This window comes from Pelodiscus sinensis, chromosome 1, assembly GCF_049634645.1.
Source record: "Pelodiscus sinensis isolate JC-2024 chromosome 1, ASM4963464v1, whole genome shotgun sequence".
NCBI lineage: Eukaryota > Metazoa > Chordata > Testudines > Trionychidae > Pelodiscus > Pelodiscus sinensis.
The window spans coordinates 189868760-189885226 of NC_134711.1; the positions used below are offsets into that span (position 1 = coordinate 189868760).

The window sequence follows — 16467 nt, forward strand, 5'->3', positions numbered from 1 at the left end:
TATAGACTAACTGAAGTGTAGGAGCATAAGCTTTCGTGGGCAAAGACCCATGCATCTGATGAAGTGGGTCTTTGCCCACGAAAGCTTATGCTCCTACACTTCAGTTAGTCTATAAGGTGCCACAGGACTCCTCGTCGCTTTAATAAAAATCAGGTTGTTTCTGTTCTCAAAGCAACAAAGAGGTTAAAAAAAACAACAGGTGTATATCATCAGACGCTCTAGTTCCAGGAAAACCCTTACAAGAGACACAAGCTATCCACATTAGTGCAGTTAAAATCTTTTAAGGCGTGAAAGTTTGAAATCAGTAATTTCTAAATGAAATGTTCTATGCAGTTAAAACCTCTGAAGAATAAACAACATGTCTGGCTACGTCTACACTGGCATGATTTTCCGGAAATGCTTTTAACGGAAAAGTTTTCCATTAAAAGCATTTTCGGAAAAGAGCATCTAGATTGGCACGTATGCTTTTCCGCAAAAGCACTTTTTGCGGAAAAGCGTCCGTGCCAATCTAGACGCACTTTTGCGCAAAAAAGGCCCCATCGCCATTTTAGCCATCAGGGCTTTTTTGCGCAAAACAGTACTGTGCTGTCTACACTGGCCCTCCTGCGCTAATGATTTGCGCAAGAAGGCTTTTGCCCGAACTGGAGCAGCATAGTATTTCCACAAGAACACTAACGATCTTACATGAGATTGTCAGTGTTCTTGCGGAAATTCAAGCGGCCAGTGTAGACACCTGGCAAGTTTTTCCGCAAAAGCAGATGATTTTGCGGAAAAACTTGCCAGTCTAGACACAGCCTCTGTGTTTTGGTTTTTCAGCACAGTGGATATGAAGTACTAGTTGTCCCTTAAAATGCAATGAAAATAGACTTAATAAAATGGTTTGGAAAAATACAAAAGTTTTCAGTTAAACAAAACAAAAAAAAACCCACTTTTGAAAGTGTTAAAAAAATATGTATAAAATTCTTTATTAATGCTTGGGTGGTTAATAATTTTGGTCAATTAGAGGCAGCAGTTCAGACACATGCAAGCTTGTGGAAGTCAGCAAAACTTTCTTGCCTTTAACTGAACAGCACCAATTCACGTGGCCTGAGGATCTGAACCTAAGATGTACTGCATCCTTTATCAAACTTATTATATAGAAAGCCAAGTTCTATCACATGTGATTTAACTGCTCTTCAGAACACTTAAGTACTAACAGAGCTACTAAAGAAAAAAAAAATCACTTAAGGAAAGCTCACTATGTATTATGATATGATCTCAAATAGAAGGAACTGAAAAAATCCATAGAATCCACAGCCAACACCATGGCTAATGCAATGTTGTAAAATTTGAAAAAAAGGTATTGAGTTGAGCAAGATCTAGCCCTCTGCTCAAGAACAGGAATTTAAATTAAGTATTGTGTACCTGGAGCACAGGAGAGGGTCATTATTCTGCCAAGGAAAGGACAGACATGCTATGGGCTCGTCTAGACTACGCCAAAGTTCTGAAAGAGGATACGGGAATTTGCATATATCTTTTTCCAATCTCACTTTTGATAGCAGAGCTTTTGAAAGTGAAAGTAGTCGGGGCGCATTTATTGGCAACCCCCCCCTTTTTCGAAAAGCGACATAAACCTCATTTTTTGAGGAAGAGCGGCTTTTAGAAAAGGGGGGGGGGTTTGCTGGAAAAAAAAAAAAAAAAGCATCCCGACTACTCTGCTTTCGAAAGTGAGATCAGGAGAACGTATGCAAATCCCCACGGAATTTGCATATCCCCTTTCGGAACTTCACCGTAGTCTAGATATAGCCTGTGAAACTAATTTAACAAAATCAAGATATGTCCAACACACCAATACTGTGCTCCAGGTATTTACTCATTGATTTTATGACTAAACTTCATAACAAAAAATAAATTTAAGAGGTGGCATTTTAACTAGCTTACACTTTCCAGCATATCACAACATAAGGCTGTTTCAAATCAAGCATCCAGCTAAGTGAGCCATGTGACTCTTTGTCCAGTGCAAATTGGGGCTCCAGATCTGAAAACTGGATTATACTGCGCACAGAAGGGAATTGGAAAAGGTTCAGAAAAAGGAAACAAATGATTAAGAGTTTGAAAAGGTCCCATATGAAAAGAGATTAAAAAGACTTGGACTTTTCAGCTTAGAAAAGAGGAGACAAAGGGGGGGGGAATATGATAGAGGTCTATAAAAATCATATCAGGTGTGGAAAAAGTGACTAAAGAAAAGTTATGTACTTGTTCCCATAATACAAGAACTAGGGGGTCACCAAATGAAATTAATAGTTAGAAGGTTTAAAATGAACAAAAGGAAGTTTTGCGTCACACACCACAGTCAACCTGTGGAACTCCTTGCCAGAGGATGTGGTGAAGACTAGGACTTTAACTGGGTTCAGGAAAGAGCTAGATAGATTCATGGAGGTTAGGTCATCAATGGCTATTAGCCAGGATGGATAGGAATGGTGTCCTTAGCCTTTGTATCTGAAAAAGGATGGCAGGAGAAGGATCATGTGATCATTACCTGTTGTGTTCACTCCCTCTGGGGCATCTGTATTGGCCTCTGTTGGCAGACAGGATACTGGGCTCAATGGACCTCTGGCCTGACCCAGTATGGCTGTTATTACCCAAGCCAGATAGAAGCATTGCTGATATTTTGAAGAAAATCTCTAATTAACAGATTTCAGATGCTGGCCCATCAACCTACATGGTATGATTTGAGGCTTTAGCGCTTCAGTTGAAGATTTTAACATTTTATCTTGAACTACTCCATGCTCTGGGGCAGGAAAAAATTCCCATGAATGACCCAATGGAAATGTAAGTGAATCAATAGTCATTCAAAATTAAAAATGCAACTAGCAACTCAGGATTCTGTCTAGCAGAAGCAACAATCCAGGGCAGTACCGTTGAATGATGAGTGACTCATAGTTAGCAGGAAGAAACCATTAATCCAAAAGGATTCCCATTGTAAAAAGCTTAGCTATGTGTTTTTTTTTTTTTTTTTTTTTTTTGTGGGGAAGAGAAAAAGTAGTGTTTTTTTGGGTGTAGGGTTGGGTTTTTTTGAGGGGAGGGGAGAGAAAAAGCAAAGACAAGCCTGAGTGTGGAAAAGGCTCCATGATGATTCTTGTTGCTGCCTTCAGCAATTTTCCTTTGAAATAATTACCTTTGTAGACAAGCTGCTTTTTGGCACACGGGAAGGGAGCTCCTAGGAACAGAACAGCCAACTCCTTGCCTTTAAGCAACATACATAAGCCAGCATAATTCATCAGGCTTCAGCTAGCACTGGAGTCCAAGAGGTATAAAATCTGCCTGAACACTCCAAAGTGGAGTTAACAAATGATCACTTAACCATGTAAATGGAACTACTTGGTTATGAAGGGGTCTGAAGTTACAGCAAAATCAAAGTCTTTCACTACCTCCCCTACAGGAGGTGACCAGTGTGTATTTGGGTGCCCTACTTAATAAGCCCAGGTGCTGAGCATTTTCTGAAAGTAAAATGCCTAAACAGGTATTTCAGAGCATCCAAAAATCACTAGTCAGTTTGAAAATCTTGGACACTGTTTATAGTTAGCCTGTTGATCCAAAAAAGTTCTTTTCAGTAACAGCGGTCAAAGATGATCTTTAACCAGTTCTTCTTTCTAATTGCCTGTCAAATTTTACACTATCAGAATACAATCTTCAGTGTTTGTATACTACACAGAACACCACATATATAAATAGATTTAATTTTTTAAGCAGATTAAGAGCATGTATAAAACCCCAAACTCTTATTCATCTACACTTGCAGTTATTCCCCAGCACCAGCAACACCGATTTTAAATGCCTCTCTGCATAGAAACAGAATGATAATTCTACTTGACATTTAATCAAAGGCACAAGACTCTTCCCAGTTTCTTATCCCTCAGCTGCAATATTCTGGGAGATCAATCTAGTGTATTGTAATGAGCTTCTCTACTCAGGCTAAAGCCCACAGTTAGTATGCTAACGAGTGCTTCATTAGCATTTGTCGCACTGTCATTGGCATATTTTCTGCGGATGCTTTTTGCACAAGAGGTTTTTACACAAAAACAAGCAGTGTAGATAGGTCTGTTTTGTGCAAAAACTCCCTTTTACACAAGATGCTTATGCCTCAAAAAAGGATCCTTATGTCTTCATTAGCATACTCTCTGCTGGCAAAAGCCTGCAGTGTAGACATAGCCTAAGTGTTGTGTATTTCTTTGTCTCCCACATGCTGGTCCCTAGTGAGGAGAGGGGTAGAAAAACAAATGAGTTTCCATATCACATCATTCCAGGTACAGTAATAAATATCTTTTTTAGTCTTGCTCAAAATTGTAATTTTTTATTCAGCATTCAGTAACTAGGACTACCCCAGCAGAATACACTAACAGGAGAGCATACTAGCAGATTAGTTGAAGCTAGCCTATTAGATAAATACACATACTACTCTACTAATTAGGACTTTTAGATTACCTGAAAAAAGATTGTTTCTGATTTGCCTAAAGGTATTTTTCAATGTATCAGTTAGAGAGATCAACTCTGAAGTCACTTCATTCTTTGACTTTTTTTGTGTGTGTGTGCAATTCACTCCAAAAAGAATAAATGAGGCTATGATAGGAGGTGGCATTTGACAATACAGACCCTTCCTCAAAACACAGACTCAGGTGTCAACTGACATGTGCCCATAAGGCTGATCAAAAACAGAAGTGATCTTCAAAGTGATTTGAAGAAACTTGATAGCCCTATTGTTCAGTTTTGTTAAGTCCCTTTTAAAGACAACTTTGATTGTCTCCCCTGTGTTGTAGTTAGAATGAAGGCCACTTGAGAACATCTATATTAGCATGCATCTCCTTTTGTTATGCCCTAAAGATTGAACTCTGGGGAGGAATACTATTTTAACACTGATCAAATAATCCCTGTAGTTATGCATTTCCTGAGAGGAGTCTGAAAAAGTTTACTATTATGCCAGAGACTGATAGCAGGGAGCCTTTCAGAGGGAAGTCAGAAAGAGAATCAAGAGGCTGACTCTCTGGACAACCTAAATAAGCAAAAAGGTTGGAAAGCTCTCACACAAGGAGGAACCAAATTACAAGGAATACAAGTAAATATCATCAGACCAAATGGTCAGTGGATGAGCAGTGATCAAGAAGCAGGACAATTACCTAGCAGCAGCTTTCCAAATCAGGATTTTACATACCAATTCTTTCAGCTGTGTCATGCCACAGTACCCACTTCTGACCTTTCCACCTTCTGGTGCTCATTTAAACCTCTCCACTAATTTTCACAATGTTTTGAAAGACGGTTCAATTTGTGGTATGACATTTGAACTTCTTTAATCCAGCAATCCTAGGAAACATGGTATGCCAGAATAAGGAAGTTTTATGGATCAAAGGGCGGGGGGGGGGGGAGGCTTGGGAGGGAGGAAAAGTGAGTGAGGAGGATGGACGTAAAATCCTTACCTAGTACCCTGCTCCCAGGGGCCACATGCGGCTCCACATTCCCCACTGCTCCAGGCACTGCTGCCACCGATATGGGAGCTAGGGGAAAAGCCTTCAGCAAAGTACTTAGCTGCACTGCCATTTTCCCAGCTAGCGGGGCCGGGAGGAAGCAGCAGCACATAAAGCCACTTGTTCCTCCCCCTGCCAGGGTTTGTACTACAGGTGTTAGGAACACCCACAGCATGGTGGTTCAAGTGTACTAGCATCTCATTGTAGAGAATATAATGTTTTTATTGGGCTATCACATAGAATCATGTCATATCAGAATTGGAAGAGACCTCAAGGAGGTCATCTAGTCCAACCTCGGCTCAAAGCAGGACCAACTCTTAGTAAATAATTCCAGGCAGGGCTTTTTCAAAAACCTGTAAGACTAGAGATTCTGCCATCTACCCAGATAACTTTTCAGTCCTTCACTACCCTCCTAGTGAAATAGTTTGGGTATTAGGAAAAACTATGTCTCCCCCCACTGCAACTTGAGACCATTGTTTCTTGTTTTCTTATCTGTCACCACTGAGAATAGCCTGGCTCCATCCTCTTTGGAATCCCCTTCAGGTAGTTGAAGGCTGCTATCTACTCCTGTTCTTCTGAAGACTAAATAAGCCCAGTTTCCTCAGCCTTTGCTCATAAGTAGGGTCGGACAGAGGCATGGGCGAGCTGGGCAGCTGCCCAGGGCGCCAACCGATGAGGGGCGCCTGATGGCAGCTGTAAGAGGCGCGCGGTGTCCCTTACAGCTGCCATCAGGTGCCGCGCACCCGGCTCCCGCAGAGCCGGCCCCACGGCGCTGGCCAGCAGCGCCCCTGCCCCCCACGGCTGCAGGGCCCTGCACCTCCTGGCACACGCACCAGTAGCGCTGGCCGGGCCAGGCAGCACATGCACCCCAGGGAGCGGAGGGGGGGGGGGCTGCGCATGCGCACTGCGCCTGGGGGCAGCACCGCGCTCCCGGGCCCAGGGCGCCAAAAGGGCTTGGGCCGGCCCTGCTCATAAGTCAAGCTCCGCAGCCCCCTAATAATTTGCATTGCCCTCTACTGGACTCTCTCCAATTTGCCCACACCTTTTCTGTATTGGAGGGCCCAAAACTGGATGCAGTTCTCCAGATGTTGCCTCACCCATGTTGAATAGAGGGGAATAATCACTTCCTTTCCATCTTCTGGCAATGCTCCTACTAATGGAGCATGTGTCGTTAGCCTGCTTGGCAAGAAGGCGACATTGTTGACTCATATCCAACTTCTCATCTACTATAATTCCCAGGTACTTTCCTGAACAACTGATGCCCAGCCAGTTGATCCCCAGACTGTAGCTGTGCATGGGATACTTCTATCTTAAATGTAGGACTCTGCACTTATCCTTGTTGAACCTAATCAGATTTCTTTTCACCCAACCCTACAATTTGTATAGGGTACTCTGGACCCTATCCATACCCTCAAGCATACCTACACCTCTCCGCTTAGTGTAATCCGCAAACTTGCTGAGGGTGTAAACCAACCCATCATCCAGATCACTAATGAAGATGTTGAACAAAAACAGGCCCCAGGACTGACCCCACGCATATTCTGCTTGATACTGGATGCCAACTACACATGTGCACCAAAAAGATTCTTTCATTCATGTTAACATCATTCTCAATCGACTGTAACACAAACAGACTCAAAACACTTGTTTGCCACACTGGCTAATTACAGCACTATCACACTCCCTCCAAATGTAATGTTAGTTAAAAAGACAGGAGACTAAATGTTTTATAGGCAGTAGGAGAACATTAGTTAGGGTATTTAGGTTTTTGCCAAGTATTTTCAAGGAGTGCTACATGAATATTACACTTCTACCCACTCATTCACTAAAGAGTCACAGAAAGGACCTTTGTCCACTTTAAATCCATGCTAGCAAACATACCATCCGCCACCAATATGAGGCCCCTAATACTATGAGCCCAGATCCCATGGTGAGATGTGTGTGTGGTTAAATAGAGAAGGTTCCTTTTCCCCCAGAAACCACCAGAGTCAGACACCAATGCTTCCAGTCAAGTGACTCTGTTTGTGACCCATACACAACCTATAATGGCAAGGAGATAATTCAACAAGTGCATGATGCCTAGATTTCTCCCTGAGATTTTGTTCTCCTTTGTCTCTGATATCTCCTTATAAAAAGCCACTTTAGCCATAGGGGTAATACAACTTGATTCATCTAATACTACTCCTTCAGAGTAGCCTGCTCCTTCTTGCTGGTACATACCTTTTTTGGAGCTCTTGCCCATCACAGCCCTATAAAGAGGCGAGGAGCAATGGAAGTCCAAGCAACCTGAGGTCTGCATGCAGACCACTTTGAGCACTGGAGCCCTTCTTTTCCTAATTCTCCCCCTCCCTCCCAACATTTTTAAAGCACCACAAATTCGCTGATTCTTGCTCCATCCCTGCTCCTCCTCCTCCTCCTTCTCCCTCCCCAAGCTTGAACAGCAGCAAACAGCTGATTCATGGCATTCAAGCTCTGGGAGGGAGAGAGGGAAGGAAGGACCTCATCTAATTCAAGAATCAGAGAATCATCACGTACCACCACCAGAATTTGTCACAGAAATGCAGCGAAGACTGAGATGCTCCCAATAAGATGGCCACATTCCATTTCTACAGAACCATGTTTTTATTTGATACCAAGACAGCTAAAATAAGTCTATATCACAGACATTTCCTGGAGCTTTTCCAAGTTTATTTTTAAGATTCCAAGAAGAGGACAGGACCAGACAGTTGTCAACCCATTGATCACTCAAAGTAGTTTGAACTACCTTTACATCTGTAACCAAAGAGTTAGCATTACGTTTTGCATTGCCTCTCTCAAACCCACTCCTAATTTCTAAGTACAACTGCTCAAAAGGAAATCCATTCATTCATCCGTCTTCTACAAGCTCTTGAAGGAGATTTAGTGGCATGCTGTTAGACTCATGGGAACAACTTCATTAAAGTCAACCCTTTTTAAAAACTACAAGTCAAGAAGATTTCAAAACCTTAGGCCATCACAAACATTTCTACAATTTATCGTAGAAAACTTGCAATGCATGAAGAGATTTCACCATAGCTACATCCCTCTGCAATGTTTTATATTTTTATTTTAGCTCCTAGGAGCCCTAGTCATGGACCAGGGCATGGCCCCCTTGTGCAAGGCACTGTACAAATGGAGGCGAAAGGACACTGCCTGTCCCAATGGGCTTATAATTCAAGTACAGGCTGCACCTCCGAAAACTTGCACTCTCTGGTCTGGCAACATCTGTGGTCTGGCAGGAGCGTGCATGCTTCTGGACCAGAGATCCTGGGAGCCTAAGGGCAGAAGGGCCAGCTGGGGGGGTGGGGAGGGGGAGAACAGAGGCACCAGGGTTGGCAGCCCAGCTGGGGGCAGCACAGGGCCCCACGGCAAGAACTGGAACCTAGAGCACTCAGGGAGCTGGCAGCAGCTGGGTGAGCACCCCAGCCAGGTTGGAAGGTGGGTGGGAGTGAGTGACGCAGGGTGCCTGTTGGGGGCAGCCTGCCAGCAGCAGGCACTGGACTTGGGGGCTGGTGACAGGGGATCTCCCCTGCTCCAGCAAACTCTGTTATTTGGGACTGCTCAGATCTCAACTGTGCCAGACCTCGGAGGTCCAACCTGTATACGGGCTTGCTTTCATGTACAGGACTACAGTGGTTCTTATGCACTGCAGCTGCATTGGTACTCAGTGAAGCTGCTCTTACACTGGACATAAAAGGCACAGTTAATCCACTTCCCCAAAGGGTAGTAAGTATGGGCTTCCTCCATGATACAGGTATAGCATTGTCTACATGGTGGGGGAGGGGAATAGGAGAAACTACAACTGCACTGCTTAGGGCTGAACATTTTTCACACTCCTGAGCAACAGTTATACTGTACTTACCAAAACAGGGCTGTAGTGTAGACCTGTCCTAATGAGAGACAGTTTAATTGTACTCCTATTTGTGTCTCTAGTCAACGAGACAGAATTGATCAGCATGATAGACTGTGATCTCAACACACAAGGAGCCTAATTGTCATCAAGATTCTTTATAGGCATTTGAAACAAAATGTAAACACTGCAGCACTGAACACCTGAAAGTGAAACCAACTTCATTTTTTTTCACCTTATCATATGCAAAGAAACAAAGAAAAATAAATATGAATAGCCAATGCAATCCAAAAAAAAGATGTGAATGCTAATGGCTGAATTTTTAAAAATCTGATTAGAAAATGGATCAGGTTTAAGTCTTAATCAATACACATGCAACTTCAGTTTACTACGTCCTTCAAGTTTAAAGTGCCCATTTTATTAACTACTCTGAAAACACTGGATGAAAGATATTATCCAAATGCAAAATATAATATGAAGACTTACTTAGTGAAAATTCATATACAGTTAAGAAATTATTTCTCCAAATCAAGTCAGCAGACACTTTTATACATTGTTTCATATTTCTTAAATTTAATATTTGAATACTGCTTTTTTTTGTTTTGTTTTCAAACTCCTGAATGTGTTGGAGAAATAAAAGCAGCAGCAGGCTGAGTAAATAAAAGTGACAGTCTTTTAGCATATCAAATATTGAAAACAGTCTAGCAAATATGCTAATTCTAAAAGAGTTGTTTTCACTTCAGTTGAATACAGAATTAAAACAAACAAAAAAACCCTAATCAATAGTACACCCAAACAAATTTACACTTTCGGGTGTAAGTAGGTTTTTTGGTGTTGTCTTTTATTGAGTCATCTGCAACTTTTTGCCTATTTTCCAACTTATTTTCTTATTCTGACCTGACAATTACCACATCTAGATCATACCTTCCCCTATTTTACAGGATCCTGTACACCATTGAAAATAAGCCTAGTCAACTGTGCAGTCTGCAAAACTAGCTGCTCACACACATTTTTAGATGCAATGTGAGACTACAATGCTGTAGTTAAATCTCCTAAGGTAGAGAAGTTATAGAGGCCACTATACTACAAAGTTAGCATTTGCAAGGACTCAGGGCTACCCACTTCTTGTTCCCTCCTTCCATGCAGATCCTGAGCCCGCAGGAGGCAGCAATTCTTGGGAAGGGAGAGATTGTGCCATGGAGGTAGCTGGCTACCCTTCCCACAAAAAGAGAACAGCTCCACACCATAGACTGATCATGGGGACACAATCTGGCTCATAAATGGAGTGTTGCAACTGTTTTAAATGTCCTATACCATGTTAAGCCTCTAGCATAGTGTGTCTACAGAAAAGCCTTTTTTATTCCCTACTGAAAGCACAAAACAACCATGATAAAAGGAAACAAACTGGAGAACTAGAGACAACTGACTGGCCCCAATTAAAATATGGTTTGGTCTTGAAGCTAGATAGGAATAGATTGTGCAGTAGCCACACCCTACCCTACTCCTGTCACAATCAGGTCCCTCGGCACAATGGGTTTTACCAGGAAAATGGGACAGAAGCAGCTCCACCTCACATTCTGCTCCTCTCTCATTTGCATTTTGAATGGCAAGTGCCAGAGAACTTCCCGTTCAATTCTGCCTTTTGTTGACCTCTGGAAAAGCAACGGGTGGAGCCCATTAGCAGCACAAGCCAACACATGCCTGATTAAGGCAGGGCAGAATTCTTTTGAAATGGCTCCCAGCTAATACGCAAAAGCTATACTGAAGTGGAGCTAATGAATTATTCTTAGGCTTTGTTTACACCGGTAATTCAGTTTTGTCAGTTCACAAGTGCTTAACTCCCCCCCCCACGGCCAAAAGACAAAAGTTTTGTCTAGGAAAAGTGGCAGTGTAAACAGTTGGTAGGACACACTTCCCTGTTGACAAAAGTGGAACCCCACTTATCCCGGGTGGAAGAGAGCCCTGGCCCTAAAAGCTGTGTAGTGTAGACAAAACCTTAGCATGCCTCCTGGCTAAGCAGCATAGCCAGTGCCTGAAGGGACCAGCCCAGCACACAAGATAAAGGCTATTGGCCTTGTCCTCATTTAAATATGACAGGTCACATTTAGAACAAGCTAGCAACTGGGGGGTTATGTTAATCCCTGTTTAATCACAGTCTCTATGTACAGGTTATAAGTTCCATTCATACAGATGGGCCACAATACCTACATTGTAGCAATTTTTTTTAAGTCAGTGTACTGGTCCAAAATTGCTTTTCATTTAGAACCAGTTTACAGTTGTAGAGGAGTCTGGCCACACTTGCATTTAAGCATGATTTCAATGCTGCTAGGGTTGTTTATCCTGGGTAACAGAGGTCAAAAAATGTAAGCTCTTTATCCTCCTCCCCACCCCACTCCCTGAACTGAACAATAGGAATTGATAAATAGGGTTTTGCTAATTCCTTTTATGTTTCACCACTAGGTTACATACTATACCTGCCAAGTCACAATCTTACCTACAGAGATAATGTTTATATACAGGAGAATAAAATCCTTAATATTTATTTTAATGAGCTTGACAACTGTATGGGAGCAATTCTGTAAGAGCTATGATGGTCATCTTTAATTGAGAGGGAAGATAGCAAATTTCATTAGGGCTTCAGAGCTACACATTTTAAAGATCCAACCTGTATCTCTTATTCTAAAGTCAAAGTCACTGACTTCTCCCCATGGGAGTTCTAAGTCCAGGGCTTGATCTTTAACATGCAAAGAGCTTGTTTCCAAGTATTCCACATGGGACCACTACTTTCTTAGTCATACACTCTTACTCAAATAGGGACAGTACATTTTTATATGATTGAATTGAAGCATCTTACAGAAATGCAGAGAAGGAAGTGGAGGCAAGAACCCTGCTTTGGATGTCAAAGAGTTAGGCCATATCTTCACTGACACTTTACTGTGCTGCAACACACACACACACACACACACACACACACTTTACGGTGCTGTAAAGCACCATTATAAATGGGCTCCCAGCACTGGGGGCCACACACACACACACACACACACACACACACTTTACGGTGCTGTAAAGCACCATTATAAATGGGCTCCCAGCACTGGGGGCCACGTCCCTCGTTTAGGTGGTTTATATAGAGCACTGGGACACCTCTCTCCCAGTGCTAGTGCAATGGCCACACTTTCACTTTAAAACACAGTGCTTTTGTGTTTTATTTAGCTTTAGATCAGTGAGTTCCCAACCAGAGGTGTGTAGTTCCCTGGAAGTACAGAGATCATCCAGGGGATACACTGGCTGACCTTAAGTGTGTTGTAAAATTAGATGAGTCAGTTTCCCTGTTCTACAATATCTATTGTTTCAAGAATACTCATCCCACAACTGCCTTTATTTCTGATAAGCACATTTGAACCTTGAAAGTTAGTGAATTGGTAACGATTCCTATTTCTTTTCTTAAAGTCCCAGCTCCCACAGTCATGTGATTATATGAGACTCACCTCTGCTTCATTAAAAATGGTTTTTAAACCTCAAGTTACGAAAAAACAACCATCACCTTGAAAACGTGACTAATGACCTTTTTTCCTTTCATGATTTTTAAGTTAATCATATATTTTGGTGTTTGACTCAGGATTTCTGTATGCACTACAGCATAGTTGTGTCAGTCCCAGGATATTAGCAAGACAATAAATAAAATTATGTGGAGATTGCCCATCTCCTAGAACTGAAAGGTCATGGAGTCCAGTCCACTGCCTTCACAGCAGGACCAAGTACCATCCCTGACAAATTTTTGCCCCAAATGGCCTCCGCAAGGATTGAACTCACAACCCTCGGTTTAGCAGGCCAATGCTCAAACCACTGAGCTATCCCTCCCCCAATGTGGGCAAGGAAACTCTTTCATGGGACCAACCTCACTCACCTTGTCTCAGTATTTCTGAACATTTGAGAGGGATAATAATCCAACAGTTATTAGGAAGTTTTCAGTGTCAGGAAGATCTACCACATCATTTAACTTCATATTTCTTGAGTGAGGGATGAATTAGTACAACAGTACATCCTTTACTGTACAGCATTTTTTTAAGCTTATGCAAAGCTGTCTGAGGTATCCATCTGTTAACAATTTGCTGGATCAGGTGTTTTAACCTTGTTATGACTTTAAAGAACCATGATTTTAAGACTGTCCCCAACACCAGCTGCAGAAAATGTGGCCCTATTATAATACCTCAAGTTGGGTGCTTAAGATTTTTGCCAGTCTATTTACAAAAGCAAATGGACATAACTGTGGGTAGCTCATAATCTAGTTGGCTCAACCATCTTACATTTTTATCAGTAACTACACCCAAACAAAGCCACATTACAACGTTATGAAAATGATCAGCTTTATATCTATATATAGAACTCATTTGTTTGTAGCAAGATAAAAGGTAGATTTTGAAGCAATTTTTAAAAACTGGCACGTCTTTCAACTACAGAATATAAATAATGAATATGACCGGCTACCAAACACCCCTTGAGGGGAAGGTTAAAATCCTACAAACAGTTATGCTATATGCAGAGTACTGCCTACAGGACATGGACTTGTGGGTTCCCATTCCCATGCACAGCTGTCCAAATGGACCTCTCTCTGAATCATAGCCCCTTTCCTCCAACTCAGACAACTCTTTCCTGCCAAAACCTTCTCATCCCCACCTCCTAACAGATCTCAAATGCTCTGCTGAAGCACAGGTAAGTAGTACAGCACTCCATGCTTAACATTAGCTTTTTGTTTTTAGCATCTGTTAGTCTAGTCAAAACATTTTGCTTGTTAAAGTAAATTTCTCTTAGAGAGTACTGCTATAACTTAAGATATTTGCACTCTTGCATTGTCCTTTGACTGTGTAGAGCTGTTAACCTTTGAAAATAATCGCTGTGAACATGCAGAGCAGAAGAACCATAACAAGAATTTAATGTAACGTTTGTTAAAATCCACAGGTAACAGGAGGACGTGGAATTCACTTGCAAAAAACACTGTCCGTTGTTAACAGCCAGACATTTCATCTGAGACCATAACATGAAAATCTAGTGAGTTAACAGAAAGCATCAGGAGCAAATGCAGACCCTGAAGCTACCTACGTACAGCCCCTTGCAATTTGTGGCTTTATAGCCATTTTTCCCTGTTTTATGCTGTGTGTTTCTTTACACACTTGCTGCAATGAAGTCACACACACACAGGCGACATTGACCAGAGACCGAGGGACCAGTGGAATTGAACTATGTATGAAGGGCTTTGCAAATACCCAGAGCAAACAAGCTCAAACGAGTGATTAGAAGGAAAATATGTTTCTCCTCCAGTCTCAGCAATCAGCTATGACTTAAGAGCAGCAGAAAGGTTTACACAGAAGAGCGAGTTAGAAGTTAGCTTTCTTTTTTTACATGGGAGAAATTGCGCGTACACCTTGTGCACTCTGGCATGTCCAGTACAAATTTCAGCAGACGAGACACTTGCGCGTGTCAGTGCAAAAGATTTGCACTGATAAACTAGCTTAATTGCTTCCAAAGCCAAACGTGGGGCTGGGCGAGAAATTATGATCTAGCATTTGATTCCCTTACCACTTTCAATTTAAAGCTTCAACGGGAATAGTCTGAACCAAAAAGCATTTCCATTGTGAGCGTCTTGGTGGAATGGAGACTATGCTCTTCAGCAGACCACCACACGCCCCAACATCGCAATTAAAAAGCCCTTTTGGATGTGTGTAGTTCTACAGTCATACGATGATTTGCAACGCCTGTAACTATGCAAGATCGTCTCTACAGAAGCTATTAGGAAACATGAAAGCCAGTGCAAAGCCAATTTTTTAACAGGTCTAATGTAAAAGACCGGCGGATAATTAAGTTGCTCTACCTTGGTTTTCGCTAAAATAATACCAGCCCCTTTTCATCAATCATCTCAAATGCTCACTTGCTGCCAATCACCCTTTTATTTAAGGGAGCACGCTTTGTGCTGGTTAGCTGTCAGCCAGAACTCTGCATGCCAGTGTCACACAGACGCCTCCCCCCGTACACTGGTGCAGACACAAGTAACACCGAAGCATTAGCAGCACAGACTCTAATGGGGACAGGCGCGGGCACTTACTTTTCATCCACATGAAGGCTTGGGGAGCACTTGATTGCGAGCCATGTTTTCCAGTGTACATGTCGCACTTTGTAAACTTGCCCAAATCCACCGGAACCAATCTTCTCCCAACAAACAAACTCACTGGAATCGAATGTTTTCAGCAGCCCCATTTCCCAAGGGGAACTGCTTTCTTTTTCCATGGTGCCCCCTTATTCCGCCCAGAGTGATTTCTCCAGCCTCTTGAGAATGTAGTGACAGACTTCTGCTTTCCTCTCGCCCACTATTAGCTACTCTGCCTTTCCCTAGCCAGGTGACTAAGGTGTATTCATTAACCAAACAATTACATCACTTCCTGAGTTCACTTCTTACTGTTGTTGCTATCTGTAATCTGAGCAGACACAACAGTTCCAATCAGACCAACCATTCCAAATGTGGGTGTAACTTGGAGTTTTTACTGGACAAAAGTTGTAAAAGTGTATTCTGGGAAAAGTTAGTTAGCAGCTCTCATTTTATATTTGCCTCGTCTTTCTTGTTTACAGACAAATATACCTACCTTTTCCTAGAGCACTAAGCAACTTTGTTTTCCATCACAGCTTCCCTAAAAATAAAACGATTTTGAATATTCACCTCATTCCTAGTTCATCAGCAGTTCCTAGGACAATTTATGACTATTACAGTATTCCCACAATAGAAAACTGCATGCAATCTGAAACCAATATGAAAAACTAATTTCTTCCTCTTTAGATTTCAAAACTCCTTACCCCCCCCCCCCCCCATAACAATATCCCTTTAAAAAGACAGTTCATCTCTTGCAGAGTCTTACACATTTGCTTAATTTTATGTACTGGAAAAATCCCATTAAGTTAAACAGTATTAAAGGTAAACTGCTGTTTTAGTCTTTGCAGCATCAGGACCAAATATGTTAAACCAAATATATTTCCTTGAATTAACCACACACCTTTAGCTATTAAAGCTTAATAAAACTGTTTACTGTTCACTCCGAATGCTGCATGTTT

General features: G+C 42.0%; 1 protein-coding gene across 1 annotated transcript in view; it reads right to left on the reverse strand.

Annotated features, from left to right (window-relative positions):
• The window catches only part of RIPK4 (receptor interacting serine/threonine kinase 4), a 35474-nt gene extending 19689 nt beyond the window's left edge, over positions 1-15785 (reverse strand). The window contains exon 1 of the mRNA XM_006130523.4: positions 15470-15785. Coding sequence (XP_006130585.1) covers positions 15470-15651 — 182 coding nt within the window. The 5' untranslated portion in view covers positions 15652-15785. The remainder of the gene's footprint in view (positions 1-15469) is intronic.
• Positions 15786-16467: the final 682 nt, after the last annotated feature.